At 41.5% G+C, this 17,369-nt stretch overlaps 2 protein-coding genes across 3 annotated transcripts in view; both read left to right on the top strand.

The window, feature by feature from the left end:
* Window positions 1-1,353: 1,353 nt before the first annotated feature.
* Window positions 1,354-11,339, top strand: acbd3 (acyl-Coenzyme A binding domain containing 3). Of its 2 annotated transcripts, none has more exons than XM_030771364.1 (8): window positions 1,354-1,618; window positions 2,805-2,946; window positions 3,970-4,110; window positions 5,214-5,372; window positions 5,765-5,939; window positions 7,210-7,408; window positions 7,754-8,038; window positions 9,050-11,339. In XM_030771364.1, exons 1-8 carry the CDS (start codon window positions 1,363-1,365, stop codon window positions 9,259-9,261), a joined length of 1,569 nt encoding a protein of 522 aa, XP_030627224.1. In that variant the 5' UTR covers window positions 1,354-1,362; the 3' UTR covers window positions 9,262-11,339. The 2 variants fall into 2 exon arrangements, with proteins under 2 accessions (XP_030627224.1, XP_030627223.1); XM_030771363.1 differs by having other exon boundaries at window positions 9,047-11,339.
* Window positions 11,340-13,579: 2,240 nt separating this feature from the next.
* The window catches only part of nhsl1b (NHS-like 1b), an 85,155-nt gene continuing 81,365 nt past the window's right edge, over window positions 13,580-17,369 (top strand). The window contains exons 1-2 of the mRNA XM_030772542.1: window positions 13,580-13,648; window positions 13,700-13,913. Of these exons, the coding sequence (XP_030628402.1) occupies window positions 13,580-13,648; window positions 13,700-13,913 (283 nt within the window). The remainder of the gene's footprint in view (window positions 13,649-13,699; window positions 13,914-17,369) is intronic.

The following is a 17,369-nucleotide window of genomic DNA, read 5'->3' as shown; positions in this document are numbered from 1 at the left end:
TGCGGTATTTTTTGTGTTGTTTGTTTCTTGCTGATTAAGATGAAGGAAAAGAATATTTCTAATATTCGTTTTCTCTAAAATATCTTTGATCTTTCACAAAATAATATATTTGGCATGCAGGTATTAAAATAGATAGAGGAGGTATAGACCAAACTTAGGGGAAAAAAAAAAAACTTATTTCAAACTTTAGACCAAGGACAATAAAACAGACGACATTTGTTTGTAAAGCCTACTGCTTTTTGCCATTGTCTCCTTTTGTTTTTGTTTTATGGTTATTGTGTTTGTATAAAGATATGTATGAGTATATGTGCATGTGTATATTTCGATGCATACACATGTATGCATATGTGAATATGCATATTTATATTCTTTTTTTCTTTCCTCTTTCTTTCCATTTCTCATTTCCATGTTTTTTCTTCTTTAATTCACCTTCTCAAAAAACCAACAAATCAACTAAAACAACAACAACAACAGCAACAAAAAAGATAAGACATGACAAAAATACTTTCTATATTAGCGTTTGGCAGAACAGTTGGAGGTTTGCTGCTCCAGCACCATGCTGAGATAAACTCATTAAAATTTGGTTCTTCTGTATCACTCAAAGGGTGATCAATACTACATTTCTCAGAATTAAAACATTTTATTTCTTATTAGAAAGTGTACAGCTCTGGTCCTGAGAACCGACTGGCTAAAACACGCTCAGAACCACACCTGAATACACTGCTATGATGTCTTTAACTGTTAAACTTGTTAAAATATCACTTCACTAAATCATTTAGAAAGTGTTAGCTGCAAGAAAATGCCATGTTGCCTCACATCAGTGTGTGATTTAAACTACACAGTGCTGAGAGCTATACCGCAAACATGAATCAGAAAAAATGTATTATTTAAAAACAGGCCTTAATAGAACCATGCACTTACTTTTTTCTTTAATATATGTTTACAGTCAGTTATGTTGAGACATTCAAGGCTATAAAATTTTGTACATACAGTCTGTAAATGATATCCATGATAATGCATGGCCTCAAATGCAGGTTTGCAGTGGGTATAGTATGGCCTGACATGATCTTGGGCAGAGAAAAACACTTCATGTTCATTGCATGTGTATTGCATATACAATAATTACAGTGCAATGAATTTTTTTTAAGAATATTTAATATAAGGCAATGTCCCCTATTAAAAAATGTTAAAATTAACAATAAAAAATCAGAATGGGTCTTTATTTACAACAAGAACTTTTTCAGTAAAATCGCCAGAGCTGGCGCTACGTCATTATTTACTTGCGTATGAGTTGCTAGACGGAAATGTCGTCAGAACAGAGAGGAAGTTGGTACGTGGCTGCTTCAGCTGACATTCTGCTACATGATGGCGACTGAGGTTCAGAGCGGCGACCTCAACAGTGGCACATCCAGCCGGCTCGAAGTTTCCATAGACGGCTTGACTCTCAGCCCGGACCCTGAGGACGAGCAGGAGCAGGTCGGACCACTCGTGACCCAATCGGAGGGGCAGGGGAGCCAGGAGGGGGACCTCGCCGGAGAGGAGGATGGGGAGGAGGGAGAAAGGAAATGGGGCTTCCCTTTACTGGAGCTCTACGGGCTGGCACTGAAATTCTTTAAAGGTATTGTCGTACCTTGCTTAATTTTGAATAAGCCAATACGATATGTGTGCTTGGCTTTATAGGTCTTGGCCGTTTACCGATGATTTCGTAGCAATAGATTGTTTTCCTTAAGTCAAGTCTGTCTTCACATTAGCTCACCTAGCTAATAAGCTAACCATATTATTTCACAATCAAAAAGTCAATAGTATGGTATGACCAAAATTACCATTACTACTCATAAGAGTTTCATACTGGTTCCGAGTCGCAGTAGCTCTCCGTTTCCGGACCTAAATCACATAGCTGTGGTTACGTGTTAGTCTTCCAAGATCATGTCGTTCATTTTGGGTTAATAATGAAAGCCGTGAGCCTGGGTGACGTTAATTGATAGATGTCACACATGCACACCCATGACTGAGTTTTGACAGAACTGTAACTGCACGCACAGATTTACACTTCCGCGCAGAAAGCGCCCCATTGATAAACCGAGGAGCTAGGGAGATATCATCGCCAGCTCGACGTCACACAACTTGGGTTTCTCTGCTAAACCACCGTTAAAGGAATAGGTTCATTAGTGGAAACAGAAGAAAGCACTGGTGACATTTCAGCTGTCAAATTCAGTATTGGACATGCTGGTGGCAGTACTATTTGCATTGTAGAATGGCCCCAGTGAAAAGAGTTTTCTCGTTAACTGGAACTCTGTGGCGGTGCTGTCCATTTAGGGGGTTAAACCAAGACGCTGGAAATGCAGTTGAGACAGTAAACCTTTGTTGGTTTGCAAAATGAGCAACTTAATGTAGAATATGTCAGCGTCAGCTAAAAGCTATTACATTGAATGGAAATCCACCTCAGATTAATTTTAACTAACCAAGAGATAACGATATGATATAAAAACGTCTTAAAAAGAAGCCCATAGGAGATTTTTCTAGTAAAATATCTACCAACTTACTTTTAAAGAAAGGTCTCAGAGAAAGGTTGGAAACGCATGACTGTGATAATGCACTCTGGCTGTTATGAGAGAAAGTAGTCTGTTTTCATCGCTTACATCATGTGGGTGTATTCATTTACCCTTATGATGACATCAAAAAGGAGAAGCACTCATTTACCTTTCTGGTAACCTTTTAATCACTGTATTTTTTGTCTCAAGAAAGCACGACTGAAGAAGTGTATGTATATTTGTTTGTTTGTTTGTTTGTTTGTTTGTCCACAGAGAAAGATGGCAAAGCATTTCACCCCACATACGAGGAGAAGCTGCGATTGGTGGCCCTCCATAAGCAGGTGTCACAGGGACCCTACAACCCTGATGCCTCTCCTGAGGTGGGCTTCTTTGATGTACTGGGGAATGATCGCAGGTAAGACAGACAGACAGACAGATGAGGTGTGTATGTGTGTGTCTGTGTGTGTCTACAGAGGTGAGTTCGTATGATTTTTACCTGTGAATTAAACACGCGGAGCTTGTGTTTTAAGTTCAGTGTACTTTTCTGTAAGGAGACAGAGGTGTGGTCATGATGGAAACAACCCAGTGACCGGTGGGTTGTGGGTTTGATTTCTTGGGCATGGCTGCTCTATGCTCTCTGACAATGTGCCCCTTGAGTACAATACGTAATCCTAAGGTTCCTTCACGTGTGCCACCTGACGGAGAGCAGGTGCTCTGGAGAAGAGCGTCAGTCAGACAAGTTACCATAAATGTGACCTCCCTACCCTTGACTAGAAAGATTGAACTTTTTTAAATCCATGTTAAATATCTAGTATACAGAGAGTAGGAGATCCTCAAAAAGGCCATATTTTTTGAAAAGAAAAAAGGGGTTTTTATTAACTTCTCCCATTAGATCACCTCATGTCTGTGTGCCATAGCAGTTGTATGTATAATTGAGCTAGGCTATAATTATGTCTGTAAATCTGTTTTATTATTATTATTACCCGTCCTTGGCTATTTTTCCTCTGAATTATTTACGTTTTTTTTCCCCCTCCATGTGTTTCTTCATGTTAAAGTTTGATGTGTTTTTCTTTAGCGTTTTATTCAAGAACTGTGCATTAGTGATTGATTAAAAATCAATGAATCTAAATCTGCTGAAATAATCTATTTAAAAATAGATGAATCTATTCAGTTAAGTGGTTTGTAATGGAGATTGCCTTCGATTGCCCTCATGCTACCCCCTAACCTCTCTAACTCTTACGTCAATGTAAGGGACAACATGGTCTTATGCCGGATATGTTTGAAAAGAGTCAGTAGTTGTAGTTAAGGGGTAATATGACTGCTAATATAAAATGGACACAAACATGGATTGTACAAAATAAAGTTACAAGACTCCTTTGCCATGACTGATTTTAAGGCATTTAAGTTGTCCTTGGGTGTCTGTCCCTCACCTTTTCAGGAAAGAATGGGCGTCTTTGGGGAACATGGGGAAAGAAGAGGCCATGTTGGAGTTTGTGAAGCTGTTGAATAAATGCTGTAATTTATTTGCACCGTTTGTTACGTCACACAGAATTGAAAAGGAAGAGCAGGAGAGAAAGAGGTGAGGAACTGAAATTTGGGACATAAATGTGTTATATTATGAATAAGAATGAAAAAAATGAATTGTTAATTAATTCGTTACTTCATTCTCACTGTTTATTTATTTATGGTCATACGCATGATCCCTGCAAAAGCCTTTTGTGATGACAGAACATATCCAAAATTACTTTATATTTAGCTGACTATAACTTTTTTTTTTTTTTTTAATGAAAATGCTTCGGTACTCCTCACTGGTTCAGTTCCTAAATTCAGTTCCTAAATATTGCCTGGCAGGCAGATCCATAAATTGACTTTGTATTCAGTTTTAACCTGGACATGCTCACTGAGCAGCCTATATCTTCTTTTCATGTGATAGTTTCCCATACATTTGCATGGCATTGTTTGCCTATTGCTTGTCGCTCCAGACATATATTGATTTTGTGTGATAGGAACTAAGAACTGTCAAACAACAGATCTACAACCATACGGCTTGTGGTTTATAACTGTAATTTGACCACTATCTATGAGGCTGTTTGTCATATTTTGAGCATGTCATGATGAACATTTGCAGTCGGCGAGTGTGTGTTGCATGCATGTGACTGTAAGTCATGTGGCATAGCTTTCATGCCTCAAGAGTTCTTTTTACACTGGTGGGTGTTAGCCAGGGAACATCTTTAGCCCCAACGGGGTATTTATGCCTGGTTTACTATAGGTTTCTGTTAGCACAGACAGACCAAGCATCACAATCATGTTGTACTTGATTGAAAGCTCAAGCTTAGTCTTGAGAACATGGTGGTAAATGTCGCCCGGGAAAAGAGCTGTATCGGCACTCTGTTAAGATCACTGTGAATCCTGGTTTAGCCCCGTTGCTAGAGTTATTTATTTATTTATTTTCTTCTTCTTTTTTTTCCCCTGGGCCCTCAGGGACTTCTGTACACTAAGCGGAATGAACTTAAAGTATTTTTTTTATTTATTTGTTTGTTTGTTTCTGTCACCTTTGGAATGCTAACGGGCTGTCTGGAAAACATCTTTACATATCTGTTTCAAGGAGTGTTATACAGATATAATCAGTTTGATAGGCCTAAATGCGGCTCATGCGTGGCTGACTTTTCTCCCCCCCCCCAGGAGGGAGGAAGAGGAGCAGAGGCGCAGGGAGGAAGAGGAACGGGAACGACAGAGACAGGAGGAGGAGAGGCGCAGGCGCGAGGAAGAGGAGAGGCTGAAGAGAGAAGAGGAGGAGAGGAGGCAGGTGGAGGCAGAGAGACTGCGTGTGGAACAGCAGAAGTGAGTTATGTAAAGCACGTAGAAGAGCTTGTTCCGGGCTGTTCTCTGGATTGAGAGTTCGAGACGCTGAGCGAGGTTGACCTCACCCCCGTTGGCCTGTCGTGTGTCGGGTTTGAATTGGTGATAGATTTAGAAACGTATTTTAATGTTTCAACCACACTCACGTGATCTCTTATACTCACACCTCCCGCGTAACACGAGTAACAGTTTTATGGCAGTGCAAAAGGTTCACACCACTCATAACCTCTTAAAAACTCCTCTCTCTCTCACACACACACTCACACACACTCACACACACACACACACACACACACACACACACACACACACACTAGCAGCCAAGATCTTCACTGCATGAACTCGCTCACTCTCTCTCTGTCTTTATGTTGCAGACAGCAGATCATGGCTGCTCTGAATGCGCAGACGGCTGTGCAGTTTCAGCAGTACGCGGCTCAGCAGTACCCAGACAGCCCCGAACAGCAGCTGGTTCTGATCCGACAGCTGCAGGAACAGCACTACCAACAGTACATGCAGCAGCTCTACCAGGTCCAGCTGGCACAGCAACAGGTAAGAGCCCAAACACTCGCAGAATCAAGGGAATCATAACATTTATATCACAGCCCAGGATGTATCTGCGAAAGGACCAAGAGGGTTTGCTAATGTTTTATAGACATAGCTCAGTGAAGTGTGTTATCTTCTGAGACAACTCCCCTGTTGTTAAAAAAATAATGAATAAAATAAAAAAAGTGATCAAAAATGATATTCTATGAAAATAAAAGAAGTCTCCCACGGTGACTTGCGTTCGTCACCAGATGCACAGTTATCTCTCCCTGCTTGAACGTTTTTTTTTTTTTTTAATTAATGATGTTATCTACGTGTGGACAGATCTTTCATTATACACCTAAGGCGAAAATAATCTCCTTCCTTCAGAACTGCAGCACATAAAGGCTTTTATGCCGACCCTATTCGATTCAGCCCCCAAACTTCAGGTACTGGTGATTCAGCTCATCAGAGCTCTAAAGAAGCCATGATTTGTTTGATTCAGTGGTGTTTGATTTTGGGCTAGGTTGGAGGTGTATGTCAATTATTAAAGGCTGCAGTTTTCATTCATTTCTACTTTGTTGTTTAAGTTTATCCTTTTTTTTTAAGTTGCAAAAATATATTTTTTGAAGAGTTACAGTGAACAAGTCCCACAGGTTTTGTTTTAGATATAATTGTCCGTTTGTGCCAGTTCACCTTCAGCCAAAGGAAGCGTCTTTGTGATGGGGAGAAAAAACATGAACATTTGTTAAATCCACACAGGGAATAGCCCTATATTGTTCTGTGCTAAAGCCACTCCTCCACCGATCGCTGATCTAGGGTCAGTTCTTTTGTTAGACAGTGCTGTGTCAGAGAGGGTAATTCAGGGGTTATTTAGGTGTGGTTCTCAGGCTGTGAATCCAGCTGTCTTTCACATACTAGTCATAATTAGAGGCTTACTTTAACCTTGGAAAGCAGGTGTGTCCGTGTGTATGTGTGTGTGTGTGTGAATTGCTTAATGACTCACCCACATAGTTGAAATACAAGACAGCAAGAGAAAAAAAAATCCATGTGGCTGGAGGACTTCAGTTGTGTTTTTCTGAATAAAAAAAAAGATTTAAAAAAATAAACTTGTTGAAAATTCTTTTTAAAAGCACCTTTTTAAAAGGGTATTTCCTGAAAAAACAACCCAGATCTAATTTCCATCCCCCCCCCATCCCCAATCTCAACCTTCATCATTTAAAGAAAGCGGAAACAATCAACCCCTACATCTAATCCCGATTTTCCTGTCTGCTCTACTCCATATTACTCTCCACAGGCAGCCCTGCAAAAACAGCAGGAGGATGCGATAGTGTTGTCTACTCTGGAGGCCAGTGAGGCTACGGCACCCCCTGGTGGACCTGCAGAGGAGCTGCCTACAGTGAACGGACAGGCTGAGTCTTCCACAGACAGCATGGAGAAAGATTTACAGGCAGACCTGGAAACTGCAGAGGAGGTTACTGAGAACGGCCCCACAGGTACAGCCTGCATCTGTTGCGTACATCTCTTTAATAACCGCCAGAATCAACGTGAATACACCCCCCCCCCACCCCCCGTCTCTCCCCGCTCTCTTGCTTAATAACCTGACAACAAAGATGCAAATTTTAGTCAATTCTCTTAACCATCAGTCACTTTTTTAACCCATCATGATTTAATGTTAGCTGAATTTTAACACCACACAAGACGTACCAATGAATACGGCAATAACAATGTGCTAATAAAGGAGTGTGAAATGTCATTCTGTGTCTGCCTCTGTCTCTCTCTATCTCTGTGTCTCTCTCTGTCTGTCTGTCTGTCTCTCTCTCTCTCTCTGTCTCTCTCAGACTCTCCACCAGTGATTGCTGCTCCCTCCATGTGGACCCGTCCGCAGATAAAGGACTTTAAGGAGAAAATCCGTCAGGACGTGGACTCCGTTATCACGGTCGGCAGGGGGGAGGTGGTCACGGTCAGAGTGCCCACTCATGAGGAGGGCTCCTACCTGTTCTGGGAGTTTGCCACCGATCACTACGACATCGGCTTTGGGGTCTTCTTCGAATGGTCCGACACCACCAACGCCTCCGTGAGCGTGCACGTCAGCGAATCTAGCGATGAAGACGAGGATGAGGAAGGTGAGAACCCTGTAAAGGGGTTTTCTGTGTGTGTGTGTGTGTGTGTGTGGTGTGTGTGTGTCACAGTGTCCATAACAGACAGTTAAACAGTTGTTTAAATATTGCTTAGCGTTTGCCGGAATGGAAAGTTTATTAGTCTGGAGTGAGAGCCGCAGATAGCATCTGGAATAGAGATTCCTTCTGTTTGTATGTGCCGCGACTATGTATTGTAAATTTTCTTTCGTTTTGGGGGTGGAGGCGAGGGAAATTACCACAAAGTCTTTAATCTGCTGAAATGTAGATCCTGGTACTGAACCATGTTTACATTTATGGACCCACATAAAGCCGCTAGATATGACAAGAAATGTTTGTTGAAGATACAGAAAGACATGACAGAAAATTGATAAAACCATAGACATAGCACACTGATCCCTGAGCCGGTCTTAAATGCACAGTCTAGGGAGGAGTAGTGATAGACTCAGTCTGTCATTGTCTGTGAGGAGTGGTGATGAGGCACATCTGTCTCTCTGTTTCAGATGAGGAGTAGTGATAGATTCAGTCTGTCATTGTCTGTGAGGAGTGGTGATGAGGCACATCTGTCTCTCTGTTTCTGATGAGGAGTAGTGATAGAGTAATGCCATCTGTCTGTCTGTCTGTTTGACAGCATTGATTAAATCTGTCTTTCTGTATAAGGAGTCATGCTGAAGTAAATCTGTCTCTCTGCAGCAGTATGAGGGAATAGTGATGGAGGAAATCTGTCTCTCTGCAGCAGTATGAGGGAATAGTGATGGAGGAAATCTGTCTCTCTGCAGCAGTATGAGGGAATAGTGATGGAGGAAATCTGTCTGTCTGCAGCAATATGAGGGAATAGTGATGGAGGAAATCTGTCTGTCTGCAGCAGTATGAGGGAATAGTGATGGAGGAAATCTGTCTGTCTGCAGCAGTATAAGGGAATAGTGATGGAGGAAATCTGTCTGTCTTTCTGTTGTAAGCCACAGGTGATTTTAACACATTTGCTCTCTCCTGTAGGAGAACCTCAAAGTGAGGAGGAGAAAGCCAAGAAGGAGGCAGGAAAGCCGCAGGTTGATGAGATTGTGCCGGTATACCGGAGAGACTGTCACGAGGAGGTGTATGCTGGGAGTCACCAGTACCCTGGCCGTGGGATCTACCTCCTGAAATTCGACAACTCCTATTCCCTTTGGAGGTCCAAGAGTGTCTACTACAGAGTCTACTACACCAGATAAACCAGGGAGGAGGACTAAGGAGACGCACGTCTGTGTATGTGTGTGTGTGAGAGAGATTGAGAGTGTGTGTATGTGTGAGGGAGAGTGGGGAGAAATGAGGTTAGGAGAAGAGAGGACAATATGCTATGTTGAGACATACCACCAGGGGGCAACAAAGAGACTGGAAATAGCAAGGACTTCTGTTAGTGTGTGCGAGTGCGTGAGTGTGTGTGTGTGTGTGTGTGTGTGTTCCGGTGAGAACCTTACTGACGTGTTTCTCACGCTGTTTGAATCTTGAAGGAGGGGAAGGACTCTGTTGTGTACTTTGTTGCCTCTGTTTTGCACTCTAAACGACGTAATCGTGCTCTAGGGTATTTGTGCTTGTTAATTTAACTGTCCTCTGTACTCTGTATGACTGACTTTTAGTCCACAGCTTGTAATCCATCCAGAGAGGCACAGTTTGTCCACATGCAGAGAATCATTAGGCTTCTTTGGGGAAACACTAACATGCCTTTGCTCCTAGAGGAAACTCTCTTTCTGGGTCACCACCGAGTGAATCAGCCAATAGAGGTCATCTGTACTCAAGTCCACCACCAATTAGTAAGCAGCACAGATGAGCAGCTGCAGCATATTGCATCCAAAGAACTTCTGGGAAACGCTGGATTGACGTTACTGTCCTACTGGTGTAAAGAAATGAGGGGGGTGGGGGCTGTAAGTGTGACATATTCACATATGACTGAGACAGAAAAAGATCTTTGCAACATTTTGGTTAAAACATGCAAACTGATGTAAAAGCGTTGAATAAATATTTATTAATCTCCCTGGTAGAGTAGGTGTGTGTGGGTGGGTGTGCACGTGTGCGTGCGTTTGTGGGTGTGTACCACTCATGCGTGGGCTTTCATGTATACACATGTGTGTATGTGTGCATGCATGCATGTGCGTGCTTGTGTGTCTTTTTTTTTTTGTATGTGTGTGTGTATGTTTGTGTGTCTCTCTGTCTTATTGCTCCAACTTTTGCATCTTTGTGTTGCTATAATCTCTGTTTTGACAGTAGACACTGTTCTCATTGTCAAATTTCTGTTTTGAGTTTGTCACTAATCAGACATTTGGCAGTATTGATTTTTTTTTTCTTAGCTTAAGGCATTCTTTTCAAGTAAAATTATTTTTTATGTTCTATTTTGTACATGACTCTGTTACATCTCATTTTGCATGTTGTTCCTAAAATGCCATGCTGAGATACAACCGTGGTTTGCCCTGCCGCATCACTGTTCCTTGTCAGAAGTAATCTCGACTGTGCAGAGGAAAATCGTTAAAACGGCACGTTTGCGTCTTTAAGTTCTTTGTTAACGTTCAGTTTTAGTATTTATTGTACTTACGCAGCTTCGAAACATCATCTAAAATATGAGCACTGCTGTGAATTCAAGGACTGGATGCTTATCTATATTTATTTTACAGTTTTTAAAAATGTCAGATACGCAGGCACGCATGCACACACACAGAACGCACGCACGCACACTGGCAGTTATCAGTCAGTTGCTTGTCTGATGAAGGTTTGACTGGTGACGTAGTCTGTTAGTATGACTGTTGAAATGTGGGTTGCGATGTCAAGAACACGTCCAGAGCATCTGCATTAAACTGCTGTTTTACTTTGTACAGAGAAAGAAATTCATTTGACTTTGAGCAGCTCACTGCGGTGGAATACAAAACCATATAGTTGTATTGGGACTGGCGGCTACTCTAAACCAGCCCCAAAGCTAGTGAAAATTCACCCGTTGTCCCGTCTACAAATGTGTAATATCAGACAAAATTTTTACATCTCTGTTTTCTGTTTGCAGATAAGATCTTTGTGAAGTGTAACGTAAAAAGGGGCTTCATATGAAAGTAAGGGTTGGGCAATAAAACAAGTTTGACTGTGGTGAATGGCATTAATTGTATTTTTTGTTTGTTTGTTTGTTTCTCAGAATGAAATTGCGGGAATGCGAACTGATGTAAATATCCAGTCCTTACTGACGCCGTGTGGTCTTTTTTTGTATTGCTTTCAGCTGTTTGATCACCACCTTGAGGAATGAGTCTCATTGAACATATATTTAATCTCAAATTAAACTTATGTTCATGTGTTATCCGTGACTTGTCTCTTTTTATATCGTGTATTATATTTACCAAATCTATTTTCTACGCCCCTCACTGAACGTGATATTTTAGGCCAACACGGTGTAACAAGTCACCGAGCGGGGTTCGAATAGTCGATTGAAGGGCTTCACGCTACGTAACCAAATATGTCAAAACACTTGGCTGCAGTTTGTAACGATGGTTGGTCATCGATTTCTGTGAGGTGAATGGCAGTCGAAATCGTTAATCCTTGATTACTACGCTGTGATCTATGTACTTCTGTATGCGCCAACTGCCTCGTATTCTGATACATGTCTGCTTTTTAACCTGTTGTTATACAAGGTATTTAATCTACGTTTTTTAACCGAAGTCGTGACTAACTGTGAGCAATGATACCAGTAACAGCATTGCGTAATCATCTTTTCGCTGTAAACGAAATTCTATTTTTTTTTCCAAGCGTGACTGACGGTTGCCACATTCTACTGCATTGTGCCCTCTCTTCGTTTTCCTCCGAGAGCCATGTTTTGGTTCAGGAAAAGATATAAAAGGAAGCGACAGGGCCTACTCATCCTTCCAGTCATACTTTCCGTATTCAAACAGAATGTCAACAGAGCTGACGAAAAAACGGCAGCAGGAAATGTGACATATCAGTACCCCACCCATTCCAAAATCCATAGTCAGCAAATCTGCTATCAGTGGCCTGTATTTCTCAAGAAAAAAAGAGAGTTTATCACATTCACTCACACATTAATCACATATAAACAAATGCAAACGGATAAGCTCTCATGTTACATGTGATTTTTCTAGCCTCTGTCAGTGGTTCTCAAAGTCAGTTTTCAGGAGCTAACTTGTTTGCTCAGAACAAGCGCAATTTATTTAAAACACAATGGATTTGGTAGTAACTGGATGATATGAATTAACTGTCTTTTTTGTAGTTGTTCCTGATATTAAACACATCATAATTAAATAATCATGAGTTTTACAACGAGCAAATAATGACTGAATGATTCAAATTAGGGGAATGGTTGATGGATTTTTCAGGGCTTAGTGGTCCTACGCTCTTAAGACCCAAGACCAGGCACTGGAAAAGGCTCCAGCTACTGCGCTGACGTCTAAATACGAAAAAAACAGCTACATAGCATATCAGTGGAGTGAACTGGTCTTGGTCCTAGGATCTGCTTCTAACTTGCACAGACGGCTGAGACGCCTTTGAAACTGCATGGTTATAAATAAAACAGAACAAACGTATGAATGGGTAATCCTTCAGCCTTACGAGTGGAGGCTCGGCTTCTTTGGCGGTGTGAGTCCAAATGATAAGGCCCTAGGAGACTGAGCGACGGTGTCAGCTGGGTAGCTTTCAGGGTTCATTCTTTAGCTGTCTTCGCTCCTGTCCGTGTTGTTCTTTCTTTGGCGGGACGTATCTTTGGAATGCAGCTCAACATTTCAGACCACTATGACAAGGGTGCAAGAACCAGCTCGGAGGCCTCTTTCCAGCTGTCTGTATTATTTATGTATGTATGTCTGTCTATATGTATATATGTATGTATGATGCCATACTGTACACATGACGCTAAACTGTCAAACAATTCTGTAAGCTTGGTGAAAAACAGTTATACATGTATAAGGTTTATAAATTCAACTGGAAAAGGCATAAAATGTAAAACAAAAACAAACAAAAACAAAACAAAATGTCAAAAATGTCTCTGTTCTGTCGTTTTGTTTTTGTTTTTTTTAAGTCTTGTTCCTCTTGTATTTTAAATTTGTTTTAATACCCAAGCAGTTGTGGTTTGCAGTAAAATGAGGATATATTATCGGTCGTCTACGGAAGTAGTCCTTAAAATAACATAGGATAATCCTGCAATCCTGTAATCCACTCCGGATTTCCTCGCTAGCCCAGAGCAAAGGCAGGTAACTTGCCTTTCCTCTCAAACACTCCAGTTCCAGATGCTACAGGTGGTTGAGCGTGTCCGTATTTTCCTCCAACTCCTCTCTTTTCCTCTACGCAAGGTTCCCAAGCGAGTCCTGTTCTCGGATACTCACCAACTTCAGCGAACGGAACGGATTGAACCCAATTCTGCATCTTTTGAAAAATATGGCGGGATCTTCAGTTTACGAGGCTTCTTTATTAGGCATTGCATTCAAAACAACAACAATAAGAGCATTTTGATTTTCAAATAAACAGTCAATGGAATTTTAAGTGGAACTCGCGTTTGTCTAGTGTTGGTTAAAAATGCCTTTTCCCGATAGGACTGTAGAGCCGAGACGCGTGTGCAGGCTAAGAAATCGAGATGGCAAGTCTGTAGGCGAGGAAAGTGGATACATAACTGTGGACGGACACAGAATTAAAAAGCCGGTTTTGTTTTCATCGTTGGAAGAAGTTTGTTGCCATACATTAACTAGTATACTCCGTCAGTTGTCTGATTTATCACGCCATGCCAGCGACATATTCCTTGGAATTGAGACCCAGGCTGGATTGATATGGGACAGATCATCACGGATCCAGGGACGGCTGGAGACTCTACAGAATGTTGTCCGCAAGTGCGATCCCAAGAAAGTCAAAATACGTACGTTTGCTGATCTTTTCATTTTTATCAATACCTTGTTGGATTTGTTATTGTGGTTATCTGATATGAAGTGTCCAGTGACAGGACATAGGCTATTAAACTACACCAAAGCAATTGCTATAAGCCGTAGGCTACATGTGAATAATCGGACTATTTGTGTACTTGAGAAAAGGGACCTGGAATTTGTCTTGTTGGAGTTTGTACTTCTGAGTTACTCCTTAAGTTAGGTTTTGTTTGAAAACAAAAGGGAGAGGTGACATAGCATGGGGAAAACACATGCCAGCGTTCGGATTTGATCTGAGGTTATGTAAATTTGTTTATTCTAAACGACACACGTCCTGTCAAACTTGATGGATCTCCAACGTATTAACCATCTGCTCTTTAACAAGAGAGACGGCAGCCAGGACCTCAAAAGCCACCCGTTGGTGGCTTGGTGCGAATAATTTGTGTCGTTAATGCCACCTTCAAAGGAAGGTCACACTTTTATCAAGTCACCTTAGAATTTTACAATTCATTCTGATCTTTAAAACTGTTGAAGCTGAACCGGAAGAAACAGGTTTGTCTCTCATTGCTGGGAACACCCAAGATGTTACACTAAAGATTTCCACTGTAGGGCTGTCCATTGTCTTCCTCAGTGAGAAAAAGTAAACACCAAGCTAAATATCAAAACGTTCAGCACTACGTAGGCTAAAGTTAATCAGGGCAAGTAATGATTCATTTGAATGATAAAAACGATTGTGTCATGTATATTATCTCTTCAGCTATGAGAACAGGAGTGTCACTGATTTGATAAAGATATAAGCTGGCAGTCTAGAAGCAGTTGATAGATCCTTACTGCCACATTTGACCTGCGACAGTGTTCCGTCAAACCAAAAAACGATACTTTTATCTAGTTTGATGATCTTATCGTCTCTTTTACAGATGTGTGCAGGTGTCTGTGAGGGTTACAATGGGGTCAGTGATATGTGAGATCTGACAATGAAAATTTTTTATCATAGTGACTAACAGAAAAGCAGACATGGGCATGTGACTCAGAGTGTGTAACATAGACAACACAGACACTCTCAAAGGGAGAGTGAGGGAGAGTGCAGATCACGCACTCGTCTGTCGAAGACCCTCTTAGCACTTTTTCTGAATACTTTTGGATGCATCTGTTCTGCTAGGCGGGGCTGGCAATGCAGATACATGTGTGTCCGCTGACACACAGGAGATGGGGATGTGTAACCTCCACACAAGGTGTGTGAATGACAAATGAGGAATGCAGAGATGTGCCTAAGGCCCCCCCCCCTCCCCCTCATGTGAAATACCATACTGAGACCTGTATTCACAGACTCACTGCCCTGTTAGCACCTCTGTTTTTGGTCTAAACAGTGACTGAAGTTGTCAAAATGTCCTCTTTGCGTGGGACAGAAAGAGTCTGGTGAACGGAATCACTTGTTTGCCAGTCAGTGATTTCACACTTTGCGTTTTGAACTGAACTTTATTGTTTATGCATTTGTTTAGCGTGTCAGGTGTGTTTTGAGTGAATGACATTAAGGAGAGGTTTGTGTTTTTTTTTCTTTTGGTATTGTGTTTCTTAAGCAATTACAGCAAGCCCCATACAGAGAGTTGTTTTAAGGTGAGAACATGGTGGGGATGAAGATTTTAAATGTAATTCAATCATTCATTTAAAGATAAATTTGGACAATTATTTTCTCATCTGTGGTTTAATATCATCATCATCATAAACATCAATATCAATATTAGTATCAGCATCAATATCAATATCAATATCAACATCAACATCACAGCAAAAATCTCCCATACTGAGACACAAATTTGAGGTGGTTTTCTTGTCTTTATTATCAGTAGTATTGGGGACTGAAAAAGTCAATGTGAAGGGTGGATGAGGTGACTCTCCCCGTGTACGCAGCCACTGTACTTTGGTTTCAGTGTCTCTGTCCTTCACTCAGTCACGGTGGCTTCCTGCATTCCTTCACATTAAGCTTTATGTGTGTCTGACCCGATCATATTACTGTCTGCAGACACGTGGTCGTGCCTTTGCTCTCCTTTCTTTTCACTTGAGACTTTTCGGGAAGTATATGACTGTGAGAACGTGTGTTTCTGATGGAACTTGGGTGATGTCGTTGTGCGTGCGTGCGTGGGTGCAGACGTGTGCGTGCGTGTGTGTGTATGTGTGTATGTGTGTGTGTGGGGGGTGATAAGGTCAGACTGACCGCTGGTTTGCCTTGAGGGAACACATCTGACTGTAAGTGTAACGCACTGACCTCTGCACCACATACAGCCCCTGAGTAACCCTGTCTCCTAGAATAGTGACACTACACTGCTGTTCAGGACTAAAGCAACGCTGGGATGATCGGGATAACACACACACACACACACACACACACACACATATATTTGTAGTCTGAACTCTGACCTCTTGAATATATTAGTTGTTATTACATAAAGAGACTTTATGTAAAATGTGATCACATCTTATAACCACTGACCAGCAGTCTCAGGCTTGGAGGTATTTTAGGATGTTTAATGTAGGTAAGGTTACGGAGAGGTTAATGAGTGTTAGAAACTCACACCTCCGCTGAGTTTTATACCGAGATAATTTTTGTCCTGCTCCAGCCATGCATGAAAGTACTGACACACATGGCCACACACACACTCACTCACACTCACACACACCCTTCAAAGTAGTAATTCTCCTCTTTATATCCCTCTCAGATATTTTTAGGTATTAGATATTCCTCCTTGCAATAGAGTCAGAACTGTAAAGACTGGAGTACTCACTGTGACAGAGTCATAACCGTAAAGACTGGAATACTCAGTCTGTTGGCCATGCTGAGAAGGAGTGTTTTTGACTGTATAATGATACAACTTGATTACTCTGTGTCTATATTAGCAGTTTAGGATTCTCTCCCTCTCGACCATTGTTCTGTTTTCTGTGTGTACACACTTCTGATTATGTACTTGTGTGTATGAACTTCATTTCAGAGGGAAAATAATGGCCATGTGCATATGAGTGTGTATGTTTTTGTCCATGTGCTGATAGTGTTGTACGATGTTTTAAGTGTGAGAGTGCAAGTGTTAGGTTGCGTTATTCAAACACACACACACTTCACTGGCGCAGAGATAGAGAAACATGAAAATAAGGTATCTTCTCTGGGAATGCTTTGCTGGATACTCATCTCTGTCTGTGGGAATTGTGAGATTGGATGAAGCCTGCGTTGTGTTGTGTTGTCTTGACTATGGGGAGTCGAACCCATGAGGTATCTCAATTCAGACTAAGGGAAACAACTCACCCCTCACCCTTGGATCATACAGCATGGGAAAAGAACTCTAGACTTGTTTTACCAGCAGTGTTGGGCTAGCATACAGAGGAGGCGTGAGAGAAACATTGAGAAACACTGAATGCTATACACACACACACACACACACACACACTTATACAGGCTACTGAGA

Source organism: Chanos chanos, chromosome 4 (genome assembly GCF_902362185.1).
Source record: "Chanos chanos chromosome 4, fChaCha1.1, whole genome shotgun sequence".
NCBI classification, from domain to species: domain Eukaryota; kingdom Metazoa; phylum Chordata; class Actinopteri; order Gonorynchiformes; family Chanidae; genus Chanos; species Chanos chanos.
This window is presented reverse-complemented; position numbering and strand designations above follow the sequence as displayed.